At 47.6% G+C, this 22800-nt stretch overlaps 1 protein-coding gene across 1 annotated transcript in view; it reads right to left on the reverse strand.

Annotated features, from left to right (window-relative positions):
- The window catches only part of PRPF3 (pre-mRNA processing factor 3), an 89314-nt gene that overhangs the window by 37089 nt on the left and 29425 nt on the right, over nt 1-22800 (reverse strand). The window contains exons 2-12 of the mRNA XM_077257803.1: nt 12950-13126; nt 12727-12857; nt 12501-12644; nt 12156-12236; nt 11570-11790; nt 11172-11478; nt 10909-11075; nt 10756-10838; nt 10037-10180; nt 9249-9348; nt 8966-9079 (exon numbers count right to left, since the gene is read on the reverse strand). Of these exons, the coding sequence (XP_077113918.1) occupies nt 8966-9079; nt 9249-9348; nt 10037-10180; nt 10756-10838; nt 10909-11075; nt 11172-11478; nt 11570-11790; nt 12156-12236; nt 12501-12644; nt 12727-12857; nt 12950-13094 (1637 nt within the window). The 5' untranslated portion in view covers nt 13095-13126. The remainder of the gene's footprint in view (nt 1-8965; nt 9080-9248; nt 9349-10036; nt 10181-10755; nt 10839-10908; nt 11076-11171; nt 11479-11569; nt 11791-12155; nt 12237-12500; nt 12645-12726; nt 12858-12949; nt 13127-22800) is intronic.

A 22800-nucleotide genomic window follows, 5' to 3' on the forward strand; every position in this document is an offset into this window, starting at 1 on the left:
AAAAACAAGATAACAGTTATGGCATACACTGTAAAACATGCCTGCTGATACTGATAAGCATAATAAAGGAACGGTCTCACCAATTCCACGGGGAGGGCAATGGAACACCGGATATTTCCTTGTTAAGCAGATATCCAGAAGGCGAAGGGAAGACAGCCCCTATGTCAATCCCTATGGGGCTATCAATACACTATCCCCAATGCTCCTGCCCTTACAAGGGCAGTCCACAACTACCCCTGTATATAGAGATGCCCTGCACTCTCCCTATGATTTCGTCCCAACGCGTTTCATCCAAGCAAAATCTTCAGGGGACATGCTTGTGTGCGGGGAAGGAGTGCCTATATGCTAGAAAAGAGGGACATATAATCCTGCCACCCTCTATGCTGTCCTGCAGAGAGTGGCGGGGAAAGGGCTAAAATTAAATAGGAACCGGGATGTGAAAAAAACACAAATCTACCGATTTCCTATAGGGCGAGCAAATAAACATGGCAGCTGTAAGTCAAATAGATGTTGTGAGAGACCTAATGTGGACGCTGTGACTGTGCTCCCATGGACATGGTACGCTTTATGATAATGGTGCCTCCCATGTAAAGGCCCCGTCTCACATAGCGAGATCGCTAGCGAGATCGCTGCTGAGTCACTAGTTTTGTGACGCAACAGCGACCTCCATAGCGATCTCGCTATGTGTGACACGTACCAGCGATCAGGCCCCTGCTGCGAGATCGCTGGTCGTGTCGGAATGGCCTGGACCTTTTTTTGGTCGTTGAGGCCCCGCTGACATCGCTGAATCGGTGTGTGTGACACCGATCCAGCGATGTCTTCACTGGTAACCAGGGTAAACATCGGGTTACTAAGCGCAGGGCCGCGCTTAGTAACCCGATGTTTACCCTGGTTACCAGCGTAAATGTAAAAAAAAACAAACAGTACATACTCGCCTTTCGGTGTCCAGGTCCCTTGCCGTCTGCTTCCTGCTCTCACTGAGCAGCCGTACAGCGAGAGCGCAGCGGTGACGTCACCGCTGCGCTCTGCTCTCAGTGTACGGCGGCTCAGTCAGAGCAGGAAGCAGACGGCAAGGGACCTGGACACCGAAAGGCGAGTATGTAGTGTTTGTTTTTTTTGGTAACCAGGGTAAACATCGGGTTACTAAGCGCGGCCCTGCGCTTAGTAACCCGATGTTTACCCTGGTTACCCGGGTGCTGCAGGGGGACTTCGGCATCGTTGAAGACAGTTTCAACGATGCCGAAGTCGTTCCCCTGATCGTTGGTCGCTGGGGAGAGCGGTCTGTGTGACAGCTCTCCAGCGACCACACAACGACTTACCAACGATCACGGCCAGGTCATATCGCTGGTCGTGATCGTTGGTAAATCGCTATGTGAGACGGGGCCTTAAGACAGATCATTCAAAAACACTGGTCTATCTTACAGATGGATTCAGATGTCTCACAGTACCTTGGTGATACCCCTGCAATCACTTATAAAAAGGCTCGTTCACTCAATGACAGACTGGTTCATAGACACTTTACTAGTCCTGTGAATAACACCTGGTTGAAAAGCAACATAACGGGTTGTTACAAATGTGGACATTGCACTGTTTGTCAATACATCGACACAGGGAGCAATTTTGTAAGCAGTGTCACAGGAAGGAGTTACACTATCAAACAATTCATTAATTGCAGTACCAGGGGAGTTGTTTACAGGGCTCTGTGCTCCTGCGGTATTGAATACATTGGAAAAACCATTAGGGAGTTTAAAAGACGTGTTGGAGAACACATTGGCGATGTCAAACATAGGAGAGATACCCCTATCTCTCGGCATAGTAATCAGAGGCATAATGGTCAATCCAAACAATTGAGATTCATGGCCATCGAGAAGGTAACTAAACCGCTACGGGGGGGGGGGGGGGGGGATTGGGACCAGTTACTTTTGCAGCGAGAAGCAAAGTGGATTTTCTATCTAAATACTGTGAGTCCACATGGCCTTAATGACCAGATTAATTACAGTTGTTTTATCTGAGTATTCTTTCCGATGTCTCCTTTCTGTGGTCATTCTTTCGGTATCACAGTCTTCTATACTTGATTATGCCTAAGTCCTTTGTTACTATCACCCATTTTTGGTCATGGGATTCGCAAGACCTATAATCATTTGCATTTATTGCTCACTAGAGCTATCACGTTATGGGGTGTAGCGTTATTACAGGGTCTTTATCTAATATGTGTATTTTACTAGTACATACTGTTCTAAGTCATAGATATTGTTTCAATCTCGTTACAGATATGGGAGCACATTTTAGAGGTTCTCATATATATGGCAGGTACCTTTGGCTTATTAATCACTGCCGGTTATACTAGGTCATAACAATGGCCTGGTTTTCTTGGTTACATACATTTCCGGCCAGCGTTCTAACCTGATTCAATTATCTGATTAGGTGGTACTTGCTTTTTTATGTGGCATAGGTATTAGGACTGTTTAATCCCCCTTATGAATTCTTGAAGTACTGATTTTTTTGGGACATTATCAGCGCCGCAGTTTTTATTGCTCCCGGTGACGTATAAGCAAGCCAGGGTTGCCTGGCTACAGTCACTTCCGGTTAGCGCTATGTCCAGTATCAGCTAACTCCTATATGGCGCTTGTATTCTATGCACCAGTATGTGGGGCATGTAACTAGTCCTCAAAACCTTTCGCTCTGACTTGAGCGATTAGTACTTTGCACGGCTGGTACTAACGTCTCTCTGTATACAATTTTGGTTGCCCAGCAGCAATAACTTCCGGCCTGAGTGCGCATGACAGGAAGTACCTGTATCGTTTCTGCAATCATGTACTCCACATGGAGATTGGCGTGTGACATCATCGATATGGTGAGTCTTGCCTACCTCATGCATTCCTTAGTATTATGGCGCTACATACGCTCATATTATGCATTATACAGAGCACAGTCACAGCGTCCACATTAGGTCTCTCACAACATCTATTTGACTTACAGCTGCCATGTTTATTTGCTCGCCCTATAGGAAATCGGTAGATTTGTGGTTTTTTTCACATCCCGGTTCCTATTTAATTTTAGCCCTTTCCCCGCCACTCTCTGCAGGACAGCATAGAGGGTGGCAGGATTATATGTCCCTCTTTTCTAGCATATAGGCACTCCTTCCCCGCACACAAGCATGTCCCCTGAAGATTTTGCTTGGATGAAACGCGTTGGGACGAAATCATAGGGAGAGTGCAGGGCATCTCTATATACAGGGGTAGTTGTGGACTGCCCTTGTAAGGGCAGGAGCATTGGGGATAGTGTATTGATAGCCCCATAGGGATTGATATAGGGACTGTCTTCCCTTCGCCTTTTGGATATCTGCTTAACAAGGAAATATCCGGTGTTCCATTGCCCTCCCCGTGGAATTGGTGAGACCGTTCCTTTATTACGCTTATCAGTATCAGCAGGCATGTTTTACAGTGTATGCCATAACTGTTTTCTTGTTTTTATATGCGTCTGAGCGTATGATACTGTTGCTATTGTAACGTACAAACCGTTTTACAATCCTCTTATATACCATACCTCAGTAATGTGTATCTCGTCAGCATTATTGTAGTCAAGATCCTTTTAATCCTGTGAGGGGCGTATTAGTCTCTAGGGACCATTACACCTTAAGGTTGAGACTTTGCCCCAGTTTGTGTGTTTTGTTCACCTGGGTGATTTGTTTTTTTAGGTACTTTGAATTATTAAAAGTTACGTTTTATATCAATCCGGTAGATACCAGGGAACGTCGACGACGAGCTGCACCAACTCCGCATACCATGCCTGGCATGGCCAGTCTGGAGCGACTAGGATCACTGGAACCCCTTCAGTCTTGATCTTCCTGATGACCCTCGGAAGTGGGGGAAACACATACGGAACACTAAACTGATGCCACGGAAGGACCAGTGCATCCGCCCCAATGGCCTCTGGATCCCTGGACCGAGCTATGAACTCGGGCACAATGGCATTTAGTCTTGATGCCAACATGTCTATATCCGGAGTCCCCCAGCGATAACAGATCTGTTGGAAGACCTCCGGATGAACTGACAACCACTCTCCCGAGGTGAGACCCTGATGACTGAGAAAATCTGCAGCCCAGTTTTCCACGACCAGGATGTGAACTGCCGAGACAGTGGTTCAGCTCGGCCCAGTGGAGAATGTGTTCCATCTCACGCATTGCCGCCCTGCTGCAGGTGTTCCCCTGACGGTTGATATATGCCACCGCCGTGGCATTGTCCGATTGTATCCAGACGGAACGCCTTTGAGTGGTGTGGTGACGAAAGACGGCCCCCAGCCAAGAAAACTGGCGTCGGTGGTGACAGCCATTGAACCGGGAGAGAAAAGATTTCATCTAGGTGAGAGGTCACAACGTCCACCACCTGAGGGTCTGCGGGAACAAGCAACACAGCCGGTTGAGAGAGAATGGGTTCCTGTCCCAGGCTGCTAGAAGCGCATGCTGCAGAGGATGGAGGTGTAATTGAGCGAAGGGAACAGCTTCCATCGCTGCCACCATCTTGCCCAGGACACCCATGCCAAAAACGGATGGAGTGAGGATAAGGGCGAAAAGTGCCCGAGCTCTCTGTTGAAGGGCTAAAACAGCCTAGAGGGAGAATCACCAACCCTCGGGAGGTGTCCAGGATCATTTCTAAAAAGGATATCTGCTGTGCTGGAATGAGGAAAGATTTGTTTAAATTTATTAGCCAGCCTAGGCGACAAAATGTATCCAAGGTGATACGGACGCACTCTGTGCAGGATTGGAAAGACGGCCCTTTGATCATAAGGTCGTCTAGGTATGGCAGAACTACCACGTCCTGAGAGTGCAGAGAGGACATAACGGCCGCCATGACCTTTGTGAATACTCTGGGAGCGGTGGCGAGGCCGAAGGGCAAAGCTGTGAACTGGAACTGTTTCTCGAACACAGCTAAGCGTAGGAACTTGTGTGAGGAGAAAAAAAATAAAATAAAAAAAATCGGGATGTGAAGGTAAGAATCCCGGATGTCAATGGATGCTAAGAACTCCCCCTTCTCCATTGAAGTGATGACAGAACGGAGGGATTCCATTCTGAAGTGTCGGACCCTGACAAACTTGTTTAGTAGTTTCAAGTCCAGAATGGGCCGCATCGCTCCGTCCTTTTCTCGGGACCACGAGTACATTCGAGTAGAACCCTTCGAAGTTCTCGTTCTCTGGAACCAGCCCTCGCCTTTGTTTTGGGGAGACTAGAAGGGAAGAACCGTGCCCCGGAGGAAAATTCTATCTTGTATCCGGAGGATACCAGGTCCCTGACCCATTCATCATGAACGATGGAGAGCCAGGCATGATGAAACAGGAGTAGACGGCCGCCTATCCTGCTGGTGTCGACCGTATAATGCCGTGAGTCATTGAGCCGAGAATCTATGGGACCTGGATCCCTTAGATGTAGATTGTGTGGGAGGGCCCTTCAATGACGGATTGGTCTTATACGAGACCCGGGGAGTCCCCTGTCCACATGAGGGAAATGCCCCGATCCGGAAGAGGTGGTTGCATTGGACCAGCCGAGATTGCTGCGAAAGGACCGGAAACGCGTCTGTTGCTGGTGACGGAAGGGTCGTCCAGTCTTCTGCTGGGAATTTAGTTTTTCCTCCTGTGGCGCCAGAGATAAGCTGATCTAGCTTCTCACCTAATAGATGACCACTCTGGTAAGGCAGAGAAGTTACGGATTTTTTGGACACAGAGTCCACTCTCACCATTCCCTGTGCCACAGTGCTCTTCTTATGGTGATGGCGTTAGAGGCTGCAAGTGCAGCACAGTTAGCTGCGTCCAGGGAAGCGTGTACCAAGTAGTCCCCGGCCAGGGAGATCTGATTGGCCAGATCCGCTGCCTCCGGGGGCAGGTCACTATCCTGAATGGATCTGGTCAGGGTATCTGCCCAAGAGACCATCGCTTTAGCTACCCACGCTGTGGCAAAGGAGGGTGAGAATGCCGAGCCCGAAGCTTCAAAAACTGAGCGGGCAAGATTTTCTGACGGTCTGTGGGGTCCTTAATGGAGAATCCGTCAGGTAAATATAAGATGGTCTTGGTGGCCAGGCGAGACACAGGTGGATTAACTGGAGGGGATTCAGACCATTCTTTCCGCAGAAAAAGGGTATCTCACCTCCAGAGGCTTCTGACCTGTGAAGCGGTTGTCCGTTCGCTCCCTATGCCGCCGAATTATGTCCTGAAACTCAAGATGGTTGGAGAAAACCCTGTGCAGGTGTTTGGTCCTCTTGAAGGATAGAGTGATCCAGGACAGCGATAGAGTCCTCGCCAACCTTCAAAGTCTGGTTGACGGCTTCAATGAGACTATCTACCGTCCAGTTTCCTAGATGTCTGTGGAGTGATTGACTGAGGGCGGCCCCTGCTGGCAGACAGTTCCCGATAGGGAGAGGAACCCTCTAAGACAGACAGACGAATGCCCTGACCTGTGGAGGGATCCTGCAGGGACTTAATCGCTCTAGCTAGTGAAGCCATGGACTGTGACAGTGACGAAGCCCACTCGGGGGGGACTAAATACACTGGACTCGGTAGCAGCGAGTTCCTGAACGCATTGGGGATCACAGGCCTTGCAGAGAAGCTTAGTCTGTCCCCGTGGCAACGCTGGGTGAGTGGACAAGTGACCACTCTCTTCCGATGGAGCTGGGATGTGAGGGAAGCTCACCGAGTGCAGTGGAAGCTGGCTGCACGTGTAGAGAGGCAATCCGGTAGAAAAAAAGATGGCCGCCAGGAACATCAGAGAGAATCTTTCCGAGCAAGAAGCACATGACATGGGCTGAGCCTGTTGCCGCCCGTCGTGAAGTGGGTGGAGATTCCGAGTTTCGGCCGGGCATAGGCCAAAGCCGGGGCCTAAATTTCCGACGCCGGCCGGACCGCGCCAGGGAGCATGGGGGATGGCGCTGAAAGCGCTTTTACAGGACCCCTCCACTGTGGTTGCTGACCCTTTCCGGAGCTTGCCTGTTCTGAGCCCTCACTTACCTGCGGTGTGCGCCCGGTATGGAACCACCGCAGGAGAAGATGACTGAAGTGCAGGGCCCAGGCTGTCGTGACAGGTCAGCTGCTGAGGACGGTGCAGGGACCCGCCATCCACCATCCCTTTAACAGAGAGGTGGAGAGGGACTGTCTGCCTCCTTCCATCACCGCTGTTTATCAGTGGTGATGCAGTGGGGGCAGCAAGGACTCCATAAGTGCCTCTGGACATCCTAGGGGTTACCGTAACTCCCCCATGATGGGACAGGGCCATTGTCCGGCTGTAGTAAGCCTGGATGCGGAGGGGGTACATGCAGGCGACACTCCATGATCCCATCTGTTGTTGGTGTGGGGAGAGCGGTGCCCCTAAAAATAGATCTCAGGCATACCTTGGTAAACTATGCAGGAGGGGGTACGTGAAGGCGACACTCGACATTCCCGCCTGTTGTAGGTTTGGGGAGAGCGGAGCCCTTAAGGGATCCGTCGCCCCTTGAAATCCTTACAAAAAAAATTGAAAGCAAAAATAAAAATAGAAAAGGATGTGTTCTCAAAAACACATGTGCCTCCTACGGACACTAAGATTGAACTGGTTCTGCTGGAGCCAGTGTCTGGGTGTATACTGCAGAGGAGGCGCTAATCTTTTTCTGTTTACTTAGTGTCAGCATCCTAGTGGCAGCAGCATAAGGGTACCGTCACACAGTGCCATTTTCATCGCTACGACGGCACGATTCGTGACGTTGCAGCGTCGTATAAGTATCGCTCCAGCGTCGTATACTGCGGTCACATGTTGCAATACACGGCGCTGGAGCGATAATTTCATGACGTATTTGCGATGTAGAAGCCGTTGGTTACTGTGCGCACATCGTATACAACCTGTGTCACACAATGCAATCATGCCGCCACAGCGGGACACTAGACGACGAAAGAAAGTTTCAAACGATCTGCTACGACGTACGATTCTCAGCGGGGATCCGGATCGCAGTAGCGTGTCATACACAGCGATATCGTAAATGCATCGCTGGAACGTCACGAATCGTGCCGTTGTAGCGATCAAAATTGCACTGTGTGACGGTACCCTAACACTCATGGTCCTGTGTCCCCCAATGAGGCGAAGGAGAAATAATAACAATTAGAAGAGAGAGAGAACATAAAGTGGCCATGGAAGACCACTATGACCAACCACAATAGATGCCCCCCAAAAAAGGTAAAAAATGTTATGCCAAATTTAACAGAGTAGTGATCCCGCTTCATGAAGAAGTTCTTGAACCCCTTCTGAACACAGGACGTATATGTGTGCATGGGACTGAACCCGCTCCATACCAAGCAGGTGCAGGTCGTGTTATACAGCTGGCGCTTGCCTCTACCAGCAGCAGCCACTGCTGCAGTCATTCTTCAACATCAGCATTTAGGTGGTGTGCCGCCGATGGAGCGTCCTTAGCAATTCATTTCTCCACATTGTAATTGTAGTGCACCAAGGACTCTCATAGAAGCTTGGAGTCCCCATCTAAAGAGATTGTTCCAACTTCTGAAGTTATCCCCATCCATAAGGCTGGATTTGACTCCCTGACTTCTGGGATCACCACTGATGCCAAGAACCGGGCTCTGGAGAGCATAGTGCAAATGTGGTGGAAGATCAAATGCAGCTCCGCTCCATTAATTCTTAGAGACCACTGGACGCTCGGTTATATGGCAGTCCCATGGAGAATGAATGGGGCAGAGGTGCACATGATTGAACACTGTTCAGAGCCCTGCTTCTCATCGGTGGAGGTCTAAGCGATCAGACTCCAAAAGACTAGGAAACCATCTACGCCAATATTTTTCGGATAGGGAATAACTTCAAAACTTGGTGAAACCCCTTTGTGCTCATTATTTTTCCTATATTTTGCAGATATGTTCAGGTGACCCTATTAAGATAAGGGGATGGCTCATCCAATGTATTTCCTCAATATGAAAAGCCACCAATGAGCCGTATAGCCATTACCTATATACAGCCACGTGGACCCCTTGTGTAATATCTTCCTTTAACTTTTTCACTTTCTTCTCCTTCCTCTGCTCGGTCGTCAGTTTTCTGGCCGCATTTGCCTCTTCGTGGGCCCTGAAACGAAAAGAGCTCTATCAATTCCTAATGAAAGTGGTGCCAAGCTGCCTGACTCATCGTATGGCCGACCCATGAGAGTCTTATTGTTGACTTGTCCACTGACAAGCAGTCAAAGGTACGGATTCAATGTGCAGTCCTATAGCGGCAAAGGTGATTTTTCACTTACTTCTGTCGTTTTGCCATCTGCGCCCGCACGTGGGCCTCTACTTTTGTGGGGTCCTGTATCGCCTCCGTGCCCAACACTCGCATTAAGTTGGATATTCGCACTAAGAGAAAGAAAGTGAAGACAAACAATTAGGAGCGTTAATCCCTTCATTTTCCTTTTTCATTTTTACCTCTCCTCCTTCCAAGAGTCACAAAAAATTGTATTTTTCCATCAGCAAAGGCATACAAGAACATGATTTTTTTGCAGGACTAATTGTATTTTTGAATGACACCATTAATTTTACCATATTATGTAATAGAATAAAAAAAATTCCCATGGGTAGAAATGTTTCAGAGCATTTCATACTCCCACCATGCTCCCATCGTCAGGCAGAAATAGGCTAGGTTCACATTGCGTTAAAGCAGCCCGTTCAACACATGCGTTAAACGGGCTGCGTTAACGCAAGTGCCGCAATGTGATCGCGCTAGCGCAGAAAGAGCTAGCAGATGCTCTGTCTGCGCTAGCGGTGACAGACCCGGAAACGCTGCAGCCTGCGTCCCAGGGTCCGTCACTCAATGACAGCACATCGCTAGCGCACGCCCATTGTGGGCGTGCGCTAGCGATGCGTCCGACATAGGGCTTAATGGCGGCATTAACGGACTACGTTACACCACGTTATGCCGCAGTGTAACGTAGTCCGTCTAACAGACTGCCTATAACGTAATGTGAACCCAGCCTTACCTTCAAGAATTAGTGAGAGCGGGATGACAATATTCATTAAAGACACAAATCTGGGGACATAACCCTACCTTTAGGTTCCGGCGGAGGCATCAGACCTAATCGCACTTTCTCCTGCAGTTCCTTTTGTGCTTCTCTTCTTGTCTGGCGCCGCAGCTTCTTCTGTTCTTTTTGAGTGAGATAAATCCCAAGTGTCACTGGTGCGTCTCTGTCAACTGATAAAAAAAAAAAGCAAAATGAGCATTTCAAAATAGTTAAAAAAAAAAAAAAACATGCAGATCCTGTAGCTGGATCCAGGGGGTGAGTCGCTGACACTTCCTAACTCCCAACCCAACAAAGGACCCCATACTATAAAATCCATAGTCTTCTGCTATTCTGTTAAGACTCTTTCCATATAATGCCTTTTTGGTATTATTTTTCTGTACATTTAATTTTTTTTTAAATATCTTTTTTTTTTTTGCACATTTAATTTGTTTTATTGAATATATTTACATTTGTTTTAAATATTTATTTTAAATATTTTTTTCTTGAATATTCAATTGATATTTTACTTTTTTCTTGAATACTTAAATTTTATTTTTTTTTACTTTTACAAGGGGAAATCAACCTACAATAGTTTGACGTCTCGTATTATATACTGCAATACTTTAGTATTTAGTAAAAATGAAAGGCTTGACAGGAGTATCAAGGTGGTTGTCACAGGAGAACACCAGCGTGCCCTCAGCTGCAATGGTGGGCCATTAACATATAGAGATTATTGGGAAAGAGACACGCTACAAATGTCCTGTACCTGGAGGGCTGAGTTGAGCCGGATGCTCCACCAGATTGGTGATCCCATGAAATTCTTCCCGCACTGCTAAGGCTTCTGGTTTCCTGGGTGGAGAAGGACGTCATTATCACAGCCATGGAAGGGACAGCAGGAGTCAGGGGAAACCATACTCACAGATCAATTCCATTGGGGAGAATAAAGGAGTCCCACCACTCAAAATCAGGTATTTCTCCTTCCCGGATCTCTTTTTTGGGGGCAATAAGTGCCAGTCGGGTGGTGGTCTGGATGCCGGTTTTCTTGGCCGCTTGCGATATTTCAGCTTGTAATTTCTCCAGCTGAGCCTATTCAGTGATACAATTATCTATATTATTACAGAAATCGCCACCATACACAGAGGGTTGGACCCTCTCCGTAAATTACAAAAAAGAAGGTGGCACCTTCGTCCTTAATCTTTGAGCAATTTTCTCAAATTTCCCTTTGTCGTGGAACTTGAAGGAACGTTTTGTCCGTTGTGCGGGGGCAATGGACACACGAGGGTCGAAGAAAGTGTTTGACTCCAAATCCTCTGAGGGCTTTTCCTTCAGCTGTAGCTTGAACTGCTCCCTTTTCACGGCTCGGATGTTGGCTTTCAGTGTGGGCATACGATGTGTCAGCTCGATCTCTTTCCCTGTGGCGTCTACCGTGCGACCCTGGTCGTCCAGAATAAGAGGAGTGGGTTTTGTCTGGTCCTTCAGCTCAACTTTCCTAAAAAGAAAACCAAGAACAAGCATTTAAGCCACCTCACAATTTATTCAAGTAAGAAAACTTGCACAATGCAACATCGCCGCATACTCACGGAGGGGCAATTCCCATGGCGTGAAGGTTGGCCAGTCCAACCACGTTTGTAGTCCCTATAAGCCCTGGCTTCAGGGCGAGCTGAGCTTGAATCCTTGCTTGAAGTTCGGCAGCTTTCCGAGCCTTCTCTATGGCATCATTCATGAAAGTGGCGGCCTGGGAAGGCTGGATCGTGTTCCCGATGGACGATCGGTCGGATTGCGAGGAGGAAACTTTAGATGACTGTAGAAGTTTAAAAAAAAAAAAAAAAATGGTAAAACGAATGAAGGCTCTTACCCCCAGCGCAACAAAGGCCGAATTCAGACTGCCCGAGTCTGAACACGTCGTGGGTCTCCTAACGTGAACTCAACAGCCTATGAAACTGTTAAGTTCGGGTTAGTCCAGACATCACATTCCGTGCTTGTGCCGTGATTCACGGATACCTGAGTTTGGCCCAGGACTGGTTTATGAAATGTCCCCTGGAGGTGACACAGAATAAGTAGTGGGTGTGCAGTTAAAAAAAAAAAAAATATGAAAATTTTGGAAAAAGGAACAATGCTATTGAGAAACTTTTTTTTGTTAATAAGGGTAGTTGCTGTATACCGTACCACAGGAGGAGGACTGACGAAGCTCAGCTGTTTTTTCCTCTCCTCTATCTGGCGGGTGGCAGCTTCCATCATCTGTTTAATCTGGAAAAACAGAATTTGCATATTATTTTACATCCCAGAAAAGCATTTGCCAGACAGATCCATCTACGAGCCATCAGCACTGTCACAAAGGGAGGCAGATGAAGGGCAACACAGCCTTGTGGCATACGGATTGTCTCAAGTTCTGTCTAGTCTCCATGTAAACTTATTAGATACGTCGTCCCCGTACCAATATCAAAGTATGACGAGTATCCTCTGCCTAGAGGTCAGTGGAATCACATGATGAATTTAAAAAAAAAAACCTACCTGCAGCTTGGTCAGCATGCCGGGGCTCTCAGTAGGGGGACCGGGGATCACCTCTGGCTCTTCAACTTCTTCAAAGCGAGGGACACGCTTTTTCTTCGAGTTAGAAGAATCTTTTGCAAGATCTGGATCATCCCCGAACACTTCCTAATGGGGGAGAAAAAAAAAAAGTTGTAGTCAGGATGGTTGTTACGGGTCAAGCTCAGCGTTCACCAGGGAGGATGCTCACCTTAATTTCCCGTTTCCTGCTTTTGTCGCTGCTTGATCTGGAGTGTCGGGAACCTCGATTTTCCCTGATGGCATCGTAAAGCTTGTCAACAAATCGAAATGTGGAGTCATCTAGGAATGGCTTCAGGTGATCTAAAGGAACGTGGCATCAAAGGAAACCCCTTTAAAACACCCCCACACCTATTTGTTATCTTATACAACAGTCAGGATCAGGACCCCCTTACCAGCAGCCTTTTTCTTGTCCATGCCCTTTCCCACGCAGTTCAGGGCAGCGGTGACCACAGTGGGCTCGGAGAAGCCCAACACTCCCTTCACGGTTTTCTCTATCCATGGCTTTAGGTCATCAAGTTCCCGCCTTGAGAGAGACATTGTTACCTGGCGTGGATGCTCTTATCCCACAGCTGGAACAGACAGAAGGTGTCCATATTAATTATCATGTGTGTAGTTCTGAAGTGAAGCACGTAAAGGCGTCTTCCAATTTCAGAGATTAATGATTACCAACTCTGCTTCCTGCATACTCCAGCCAAAATCTGCAGCAAGCAGAATGGGAGCCGGTCGCTGCTGATTAACAATTTAAATGCCGTTGTCAGAGAATTACTGCAGCATTTAAGTGAAGTCATTGCTGGTGCAACCGGGGAAGCTGCTGGTAGGCCACCGTAACCTGCTGGCAGGCCACCGTAACCGCCATCTTGTCCATTCTTCCTGGGCTTCATAGAAAAAAAACTTGATTTCCTTGTCTAATGCAATACTGTAAGAATTGCAGTAAATAGTGTAAGTGATCTAACAATTGCAAACCCCCTAAAAAAGGTAGGAAAAAAATATCTACACGGTATATATGAAATTCTAATCCACTACCTCCATTAAAAAAAAAAAAGTAAAACATATTTGGAAAAAGTCCGATCAAGACCGTAAACTGTTAAAACTGTACTTTACATTCTGAGGGGAAAAAAATTGAAAATCCAGAATGTATTCCCTTTTATTTATTTATTTTACATACCCAATTATATCTTAATTTATGAATTACTGCACCTTGTGCTAATTAATATGGTTGATTACTGAGTGTACCCCATTATTTGAGTATACTTATAAACATTCATGACTTAACACTATTGAACTACAATAGTAAATTTAGAGAGAAGGTGCAATTATACTTGTTACCTACAGTCATGATTTAATCACATCCCTGTATACTATTCGCAGACTCTTTCGGAAATGTATTTATGCTTGATATTAATTGACAACTTTCTGTACAAACAGTGGAGAGAATAAGTATTTCTTTCTCGCTTCATTGGGGACCAGATAACCGTGGGTGTATGCTGCTGTTGCTAGGAGGCTGACACTATGCAAAAAAGGAAGATAGCTCCTCCTCCGCAGTATACACCCACCGACAGGCACAAAGTACCTCAGTTTAAAGGGAACCTGTCACCCCGTTTTTTGAAGATGAGCTAAAAATAGCGTTAAATAGGGGCAGAGCTGGGCATTACATTAGTGTCTTTTGTGTGCCTTTATTACCCACCTATGCTGCCGAAATACCTTTGTAAAGTCGCTGTTTTCTGCTGTCACTCACGCTGGTCTGGTCCTATGGGCGTGGTGACAGCGCTGTTTGTCCCCCAGAATCCTGCTCATCATTACGTTGGTGGCGTAGTGGTGTGCGCATGTCCAAAAGGCTAATCCACTGCCCAGGTGATGAAAAACAGCGCGATCTGCGCTATTCAGCCGTTTACCGGTGGGCGCGGCCATCTTTCCTGTGTCCGCGCGTGCGCAGATGGAGCGTTCTGCTGCCCGGGGCTTCAGGAAAATGGCCGCGGGATTCCGCGCGTGCGCAGATGGAGATCGCGGCGGCCATTTTCCTGAAGCCCCGGGCAGCAGAGCGCTCCATCTGCGGACGTGCGGCCACAGAAAGATGGCCGCGCCCACCGGTAAACGGCTGAATAGCGCAGATCGCGCTCTTTTTCATCTCCTGGGCAGTGGATATTCTCTGTTGGACATGCGCACACCACTACGCCACCAACGGAATGATGAGCCTGATCTGGGGGAGAAACAGCGCTGTCACCACGCCCATAGGACCAGACCAGCGTGAGTGACAGCAGAAAACGGCGACTTTACAAAGGTATTTCGGCAGCATAGGTGGGTAATAAAGGCACACAGACACTAATGTAACGCCCAGCTCTGCCCCTATTTAACGCCATTTTTAGCTCATCTTCAAAAAACAGGGTGACAGGTTCCCTTTAAGCTTAGTGTCTGTAGGAGGCGGACCTGGATCTGATCCCAGATCCGTCTTTTCCTTTTCAGGTCACCTCTTGTGTTTTATTAATCTTTTCCCTTTGTTTTTCAAGTTCTTCAGCTTCAGGGTAAGAGGGTGTAATGTCTCCCCCTGTTTTCCCACACTTATGCGACCGAGAGAGCAGTGTGGTGTCACCCACATCGCCTACTCTCAGACCCGCAGGCAGGACTTTATCCCCTGTCACCTTTACTGGTGTTTCAGGGTGATTACTGGTGGCCGGTCCTTGCCTTTTCCCCTCCTCACCCCTCTCCTCGGAGAGGGCTGAGAGGAAGACGGTGGTCACCAGCGGCGACCTCCCCGCTTCTTGTAAGGGGTTGACGCTGTCTTCTCCACCGTCCGGAGACGACGCGGGAAGGAGGATCCTGGTTTCCAGTGACCCTCACCCACCCTGAGGGCTCCTGATGTGATCCTCCTCAGTGAAGAGGGATTCAGGACTCACCTTTTAGGCTATGTGCATACATTCAGGATTTCTTGCAGAAAATTCCTGAGAAAAACCTGAAATTTTCTGCAAGAAATCTGCATGCGTTTTTGCCGCGTTTTTTGTGCGTTTTTTTCCGGACATTTCCCAATGCATTTTATAATGGGAAATCCGCAAAAAACACGCAAAATTAATAAACATGCTGCGTTTTTTTACTGAGATGCATTTTTTTCGCGAAAAAAAACGCATCATGTGCACAAAAATTGCGGAATTCATTCTAAATGATGGGATGCATATTGTATGCTGTTTTTTTGCGGTTTTATAGCGTTTTTATTGCGAAAAACTTGAAAAAAAGCGAAAAATCAGCAACGTGTGCACACAGCCTTACAGGTATTTCCCTTTCTCTATCCCCGGCAGCTACCCGCCTGCCTCACCGTTTACCCGTGAAGAACTGCGCACAGAATATGGCATCTCTGAAAGACAGCGGCCATCTTTTTCTTCATGCTTGTGCTTCGTTAACGCCCCCGCATTAAGCGCGTGTAATTATTGCGCGCTTTTTTCCCTATCAAGTGGCCTCCTCTTCCTGTCCGATGCACTACTCCAGCGGCACAGCCAATAGGAGGGCCCCTAATCCCCGATACCGTCATACGTGGCCAATTTTCATCCCGGACTAGGACCTTAATTAACGCCATTTTCCGGTCCTGCCATTGCAGATGCCGAGGCATCGCATAATTGCATGTCCTCTGTTAATTTAGCGCCCCGCTTTGGGCCTTCTACAGGACTGTAGCTAGCCACGCGCGCTTACCGGGCCCCGGCTAATAAGGAATCACCATCCGCTTAGCCACGCCCTCTTGCTGGACACTCGGCTAATCAGGGCCCGCCGTACGCTGAGGCCCCATCTCCTGGCCTAATAAGAGTGTGTTTTCTCTATCCCTCTCTCCCGAGACGCCTCCCACAGGGGGGGACATAGTGTATCTCTGCCTGCAAAGTGTTTGAAGATTCGAAAGCCTATGAAGAATCATGCAGTCACTATCGTCTCAAGGGCACAACAGGCGTCCATCACTAACCTGCACTGCAACTGGGGGACACTAAAGCCTGAGCAGTGACAGCGCCGACTGTTATCAGGTAGGACCAGCCCAGACTGGTTATTTTCTCTCTTCATAAGGGCTTAGCTCTCCCCAGCTGTAGCCCTAGTCTATCACTTATGTCCAATCCCAGGGAGGCCCATTCCTGTCCCTATAATCCTGACGCCTGTGCCATCTGTAAAAGAAAAGTGGCATTCAGAGAAACCCTCTAACGCCCACAATGAGAGCACTCCACTCCCTCTGGAGTGGGCTGTTGCCATATTACAGTCGGTCTCAGATCTGACTGAAGTCTCACAGTCCCTGGTCCAGGTCCTGGAGCGACCTCCACGTTTGTTTTCTGCCACCAGTGCTCCGAACACCTCTCACGGTGATTCGCACGCACCTGACCTTGACCTTCACAGGGACGAATCGGGTACAAAGCAAAGGAAGCTGCGGGTTCCTCTTCTTTCTCCTGGATGCATTCCTCATCCCATGCCCCCTCCTTGGAGGCGATTTTTGGGGTCGGATATGGATTCCCAGTTCGAGCGAGTCAGATACGGACCAGACCTGAAAGATGCACGATATGCTCAATAGCCTCATCTTGGCAGATTACCAAAATTCTGAACCTAAGGAAGCATGAGGCACCTGCTCAGGAGCACTCCGTTGCTTTCTAAGGGGTAAAATGTCCGTCCCGGAGTTTTCCCTAATCTCAGTAAAGTTATCATGGTTATTTCTAAACACTGGGAACACCCTGAAAAGCGCTTCCCAGGTAGGAAGAGGCTACACATCCTCTACTCCTTTAGCCCAGACCTTCTTGATAAATGGGCAGAATCCCTAATGTGGATCCGCTGGCTAAGTCAGCCTTTGAAGCAGCTGGCGCCTCTCTCTGTCCCATATTTGCCTACACCTGGGTATCAAAATTCATGTCTGCCGGGGCAAGAATGATTACTGAGGGTATTCTAGCGTCAGCTTCTCCAGATGGGATGCCAGATCTGGTATATCAGATTGCCCATGCCGGCAAATATCTCTTGACCTCTCCCTTTTGGTGCGGCTGATTGTTCCGCCAAGGCTACCAGCAAAATTTTTGCTATACACTTCAAGGCTCTAAACTTTTTGGATCCAAGCTAGATCAAATAATTTTGGATGCCAACGGTGGGGAAAGCACCCCGCTTTCCCAGTCCAAGTCTAAATGTCCTTTTAGTAGGAAAAGGTTTCAATCTCAAGAGAGACAGCGAGTTACGGCTACAAAACCGACTTTTCTTCTGCCCCAGGTAGAAGTTTCCTTCTGTTTCGCCGGTCAAGACATACGTCGCAGGCTACAGGAGATCTTCAGGCCGTCCTTTCCCTACCACGCACAGGAGGGATCGTACCCGCCCCAGAAACATACGTTTTTCGGGGTTCTGCTCTATTCTGTTCATAGTCACGAATGAAGATGGACCACTCCCAACGTTTTTGGACCTCGAGCGGTTTACCTGTCACATCCGGTTCTGTCTTTTCAGGACCGAGTCCCTACGTTCGGTTACCACTTCCATGGACTCAGGAGAATTCTTCACATTCCTGTTTGTGTTTAGCATCAGAGGTTCCTATGGAGTGCGATCCAGGAGGGTCTTTACTAGTTCACGGCCCTTCCTTTCGACCTGGCCTCTGCTCCCAGACTAGTCACGTCATGGCAGCGGTCATGGACATCCTTCTCTCCAGGGGGTTTTTCATATTTCCCTACTTGGACGATTTTCTGATCAAGGAGCCGTCCCGCTGAGACTGCAACCAAAGTCTTCAGTTTACTCTGGATACTCTGGTCCATCTCGGCTACATTATAACAGAGAGAAGTTCTCCCTCACCTTTGCTCAGCATCTGTTTTTCTAGGTATAAGGTTCGACACGACACAAGCCCATGTTTTCTTTCCAACGGAGAGGTTTTTCATCCCTTTGCCTGGGGATCCGTACTCTAAAGCGTCCAGCTCCTCACTTCCTACGGTCCTGCATGAGAGTTCTAGGGGAAAGGGATTGTCTCCATGGAAGCTGTTCCTTTTGCCCAGTTCCATGCCCATCCTCTTCAGCTGGCTATCTGGTCGTCTCCATGGATGATCCCGTGCTTCTACCTCTCAAGGTGAGGCAGTCCCTCACTTGGTGACGCTGTCGGCATCAGTCCTATGAAGGAAGTCCTTCCTTCCTCTCTGGTGGCAGGTCATCACCACCTACGCCAGTCTCCTCATTTGGGGAGCTGCTTTTTTCTTCGTCACAGTGCAAAGCCACTGGAATGCCTAAGAGGCCTCTCTCCCTGTCAATCTCCTGGAGATCAGGGCAATATTTTCTTTGCTCTTCGCCACTGGCATTTTCTCTTTCCAAGCCAGCCGGTCTGCATACAGTTAGTTGGACAACGCCACAGCCGAGGCTTGCATAAACAAGTTATGATAGATGTAACAAGGATTCTGCAATGGGCAGAACATCACATTTCCGCCATGTCAGCCGTGCACATTCTGAGGGTAGAAAGTCGGGCAGCCGATTTTCTGAGCCATCAGGGTCTCGCTTCGGGCAGGAGATTGCTCAGCTCCGCCGTCTTCATCCAGAGAAATGGGGCTCCTCGGACGTCATCCTCATGGCGTCTCGGATAAACCATAAAGTTCCTTGGTTCGTAGCCAGGTCCCGGGATCTGCTAGCCACCTCTTGAGATGTTCTAGTAATATCGTGGTCACAATTCCAACTGACTTATCTTTTTCCGTCTCTCCCCTTGTCCGAGTGTCGTGAAAGGGATAAAGGAAGAAGGGATCCCTATAATCCTGATAGCTCCGGACTGACCAAGAAGGGCCCGGTGAACATGTTCATGACGCCTCTTGGAAGCTTCCAGGCCGTCCAGATTCTCTCTCTCAAGGTTCTGTCTTCCACGAGTTTATAGTCTCGAAGTTTAAGACCGTTGAGACCATAGTCCCGAGGGAGGCTGCTTTTATCCCATCTGGTCATTCAGAACATTATTGGGGCTGGGAAACCAGCTACTACAAATACTGATAGGCCTTCTTCCGGTGGAGTGTGGACAAGGGTTTGGTCCCTATGTCTTTATTTCTTTTCTTTCGATTCTTGGTTTTCTACAAGCGAGTCTTGAATTGGCTCTATCGTTTCTGTCAATTCTTTTCCAACGAAGTCTGGCTTCTCGTTCCCAAGAAAGGAGCTTTCTTCAAGGAGTCGCCCACCTGGTACCTCCTTATCTTCCTATAGATCCATGGGTTTTTAACCTGGTCTTTGGCATGCTGTTGAGCCCATTCAAGACATCACGTTTTTTCTTCTCTCTTGGACAGTGGGCATCTTATTTAAAATTACGTCCATCAGGAGGGTTTCTGAGTTAGCAGCATTGTCCTGCCGTTCCCCGCTCCTGATTCTATATCAGGACAAAGTAGTTCTCAGGCCTGTTCCTTACTTTCTACCCAAGGTGGTCTTGTCATTGCTCATTAATCAAGACATTGTCCTTCCGTGTCTCTCCGGTCCATCTCCTGGAGAAGTCCCTCTACAAGCTGGATCCCGTCACAGCTATCCAAGTCCACCTTTCAAGGACTGCTCCCTTTCGTCAATCTGATGCCCTGTTCATCATCTCTGAGGGTTTTCTTAATGGGCTCCTAGCTTCTAAGTTCACTATTGCTGTGGAGGCATTCCGCGTTCAGGACAAACAGCCTCTTCCGGAGGTTAAGGCTCTTCCGGGAGTGAAGGCTCACTCCGCTCGGCGGTGGGGGCCTCCTGGGCTGTTCGTTACCAGGATTTGGCTTTCCAGATTGTAAGGCCGCAACCTGGTCATCTTTGCACTCCTCTGCGAGTTTTTACGGGGTTCATGCCCATGCCTCGTCTGATGCAGGTCTGGGAAGGAAGGTGCTGCAGGAGGCGGTTTTGCACAGGCTGACCTGAGTCCATTTATTCCTTGAATCTTCCCGTTTCCCATCCTAGGGACTGCTTTGGGACGTCCCATGGTTACCTGTGTCCCCCAATGAAGCGATAAAGAGGGATTTTTGGTACTCGCAGTAAAATCTCTTTCTTGGAGCCTTCATTGGGGGACCCAGCACCCTCCCTAACTGTTACATAGTTATTAACCCCTTCACCCCCAATTTTTACAATTCTGACCACTGTCCCTTTATGAGGTTATAACTCTGGAACGCTTCAACGGATCCTGGTGATTCTGACAGTGTTTTCTCGTGACATATTGTACTTCATGATAGTGGTAAAAATTCTGTGATAGTACCTGCGTTTATTTGTGAAAAAAAACGGAAATTTGGCGAAAATTTTGAAAATTTCGCAATTTTCCAACTTTGAATTTTTATGCAATTAAATCACAGAGATATGTCACACAAAATACTTAATAAGTAACATTTCCCACATGTCTACTTTACATCAGCACAATTTTGGAACCAAAATTTTTTTTTGTTAGGGAGTTATAAGGGTTAAAAGTTGACCAGCAATTTCTCATTTTTACAACACCATTTTTTTTAGGGACCACATCTCATTTGAAGTCATTTTGAGGGGTCTATATGATAGAAAATACCCAAGTGTGACACCATTCTAAAAACTGCACCCCTCAAGGTGCTCAAAACCATATTCAAGAAGTTTATTAACCCTTCTGGTGCTTCACAGGAATTTTTGGAATGTTTAAATAAAAATGAACATTTAACTTTTTTTCACAAAAAATTTACTTCAGCTCCAATTTGTTTTATTTTACCAAGGGTAACAGGAGAAAATGGACCCCAAAAGTTGTTGTACAATTTGTCCTGAGTACGCCGATACCCCATATGTGGGGGTAAACCACTGTTTGGGCGCATGACAGAGCTCGGAAGCGAAGGAGCGCCATTTGACTTTTCAATGCAAAATTGACTGGAATTGAGATGGGACGCCATGTTGCGTTTGGGGAGCCCCTGATGTGCCTAAACATTGAAACCCCCCACAAGTGACACCATTTTGGAAAGTAGACCCCCTAAGGAACTTATCTAGAGGTGTGGTGAGCACTTTGACCCACCAAGTGCTTCACAGAAGTTTATAATGCAGAACCGTAAAAATAAAAAAATCATATTTTTTCACAAAAATTATCTTTTCACCCCCAATTTTTTATTTTCCCAAGGGTAAGAAGAAATTGGACCCCAAAAGTTGTTGTACAATTTGTCCTGAGTACGCTGATACCCCATATGTGGGGGTAAACCACTGTTTGGGCGCATGGGAGACCTCGGAAGGGAAGGAGCGCCGTTTGACTTTTCAATGCAAAATTGACAGGAATTGAGATGGGACGCCATGTTGCGTTTGGAGAGCCACTGATGTGCCTAAACATTGAAACCCCCCACAAGTTACACCATTTTGGAAAGTAGACCCCCTAAGGAACTTATCTATATGTGTTTTGAGCGCTTTGACCCACCAAGGGCTTCACAGAAGTTTATAATGCAGAGCCGTAAAAATAAAACAAAAATTTTTTCCCACAAAAATTAATTTTTTAGCCCCCAGTTTTGTATTTTCCCGAGGGTAACAGGAGAAATTGGACCCCAAAAGTTGTTGTCCAATTTGTCCTGAGTGCGCTGATACCCCATATGTGGGGGGGAACCACCGTTTGGACGCATGGAAGGGCTCGGAAGGGAAGGAGCGCCATTTGGAATGCAGACTTAGATGGATTGGTCTGCAGGCGTCACATTGCGTTTGCAGAGCCCCTAATGTACCTAAACAGTAGAAGCCCCGCACAAGTGACCCCATTTTGGAAACTAGACCCCCCAAGGAACTTATCTAGATGTGTTGTAAGAACTTTGAACCCCCAAGTGTTTCACTACAGTTTATAACGCAGAGCCGTGAAAATAAAAAATCTTTTTTTTTTCCCCCACAAAAATTATTTTTTAGCCCCGTTTTGTATTTTCCCAGGGGTAACAGGAGAAATTGGACCCCAAAGGTTGTTGTCCTATTTGTCCTGAGTACGCTGATACCCCATATGTTGGGGTAAACCCCTGTTTGGGCACTCGGGAGAGCTCGGAAGGGAAGGAGCACTGTTTTACTTTTTCAACGCAGAATTGGCTGGAATTGAGATCGGACGCCATGTCGCGTTTGGAGAGCCCCTGATGTGCCGAAACAGTGGAAAACCCTCAATTATAACTGAAACCCTAATCCAAACACACCCCTAACCCTAATCCCAACAGTAACCCTAACCACACCTCTAACCTTGACACACCCCTAACCCTAATCCCAACCCTATTCCCAACCGTAAATGTAATCTAAACCCTAACCATAACTTTAGCCCCAACCCTAACCCTAACTTTAGCCCCAACCCTAACTGTAGCCTTAACCCTAGCCCCAACCCTTGCCCTAA

Source organism: Ranitomeya variabilis, chromosome 1 (assembly GCF_051348905.1).
Source record: "Ranitomeya variabilis isolate aRanVar5 chromosome 1, aRanVar5.hap1, whole genome shotgun sequence".
NCBI lineage: Eukaryota > Metazoa > Chordata > Amphibia > Anura > Dendrobatidae > Ranitomeya > Ranitomeya variabilis.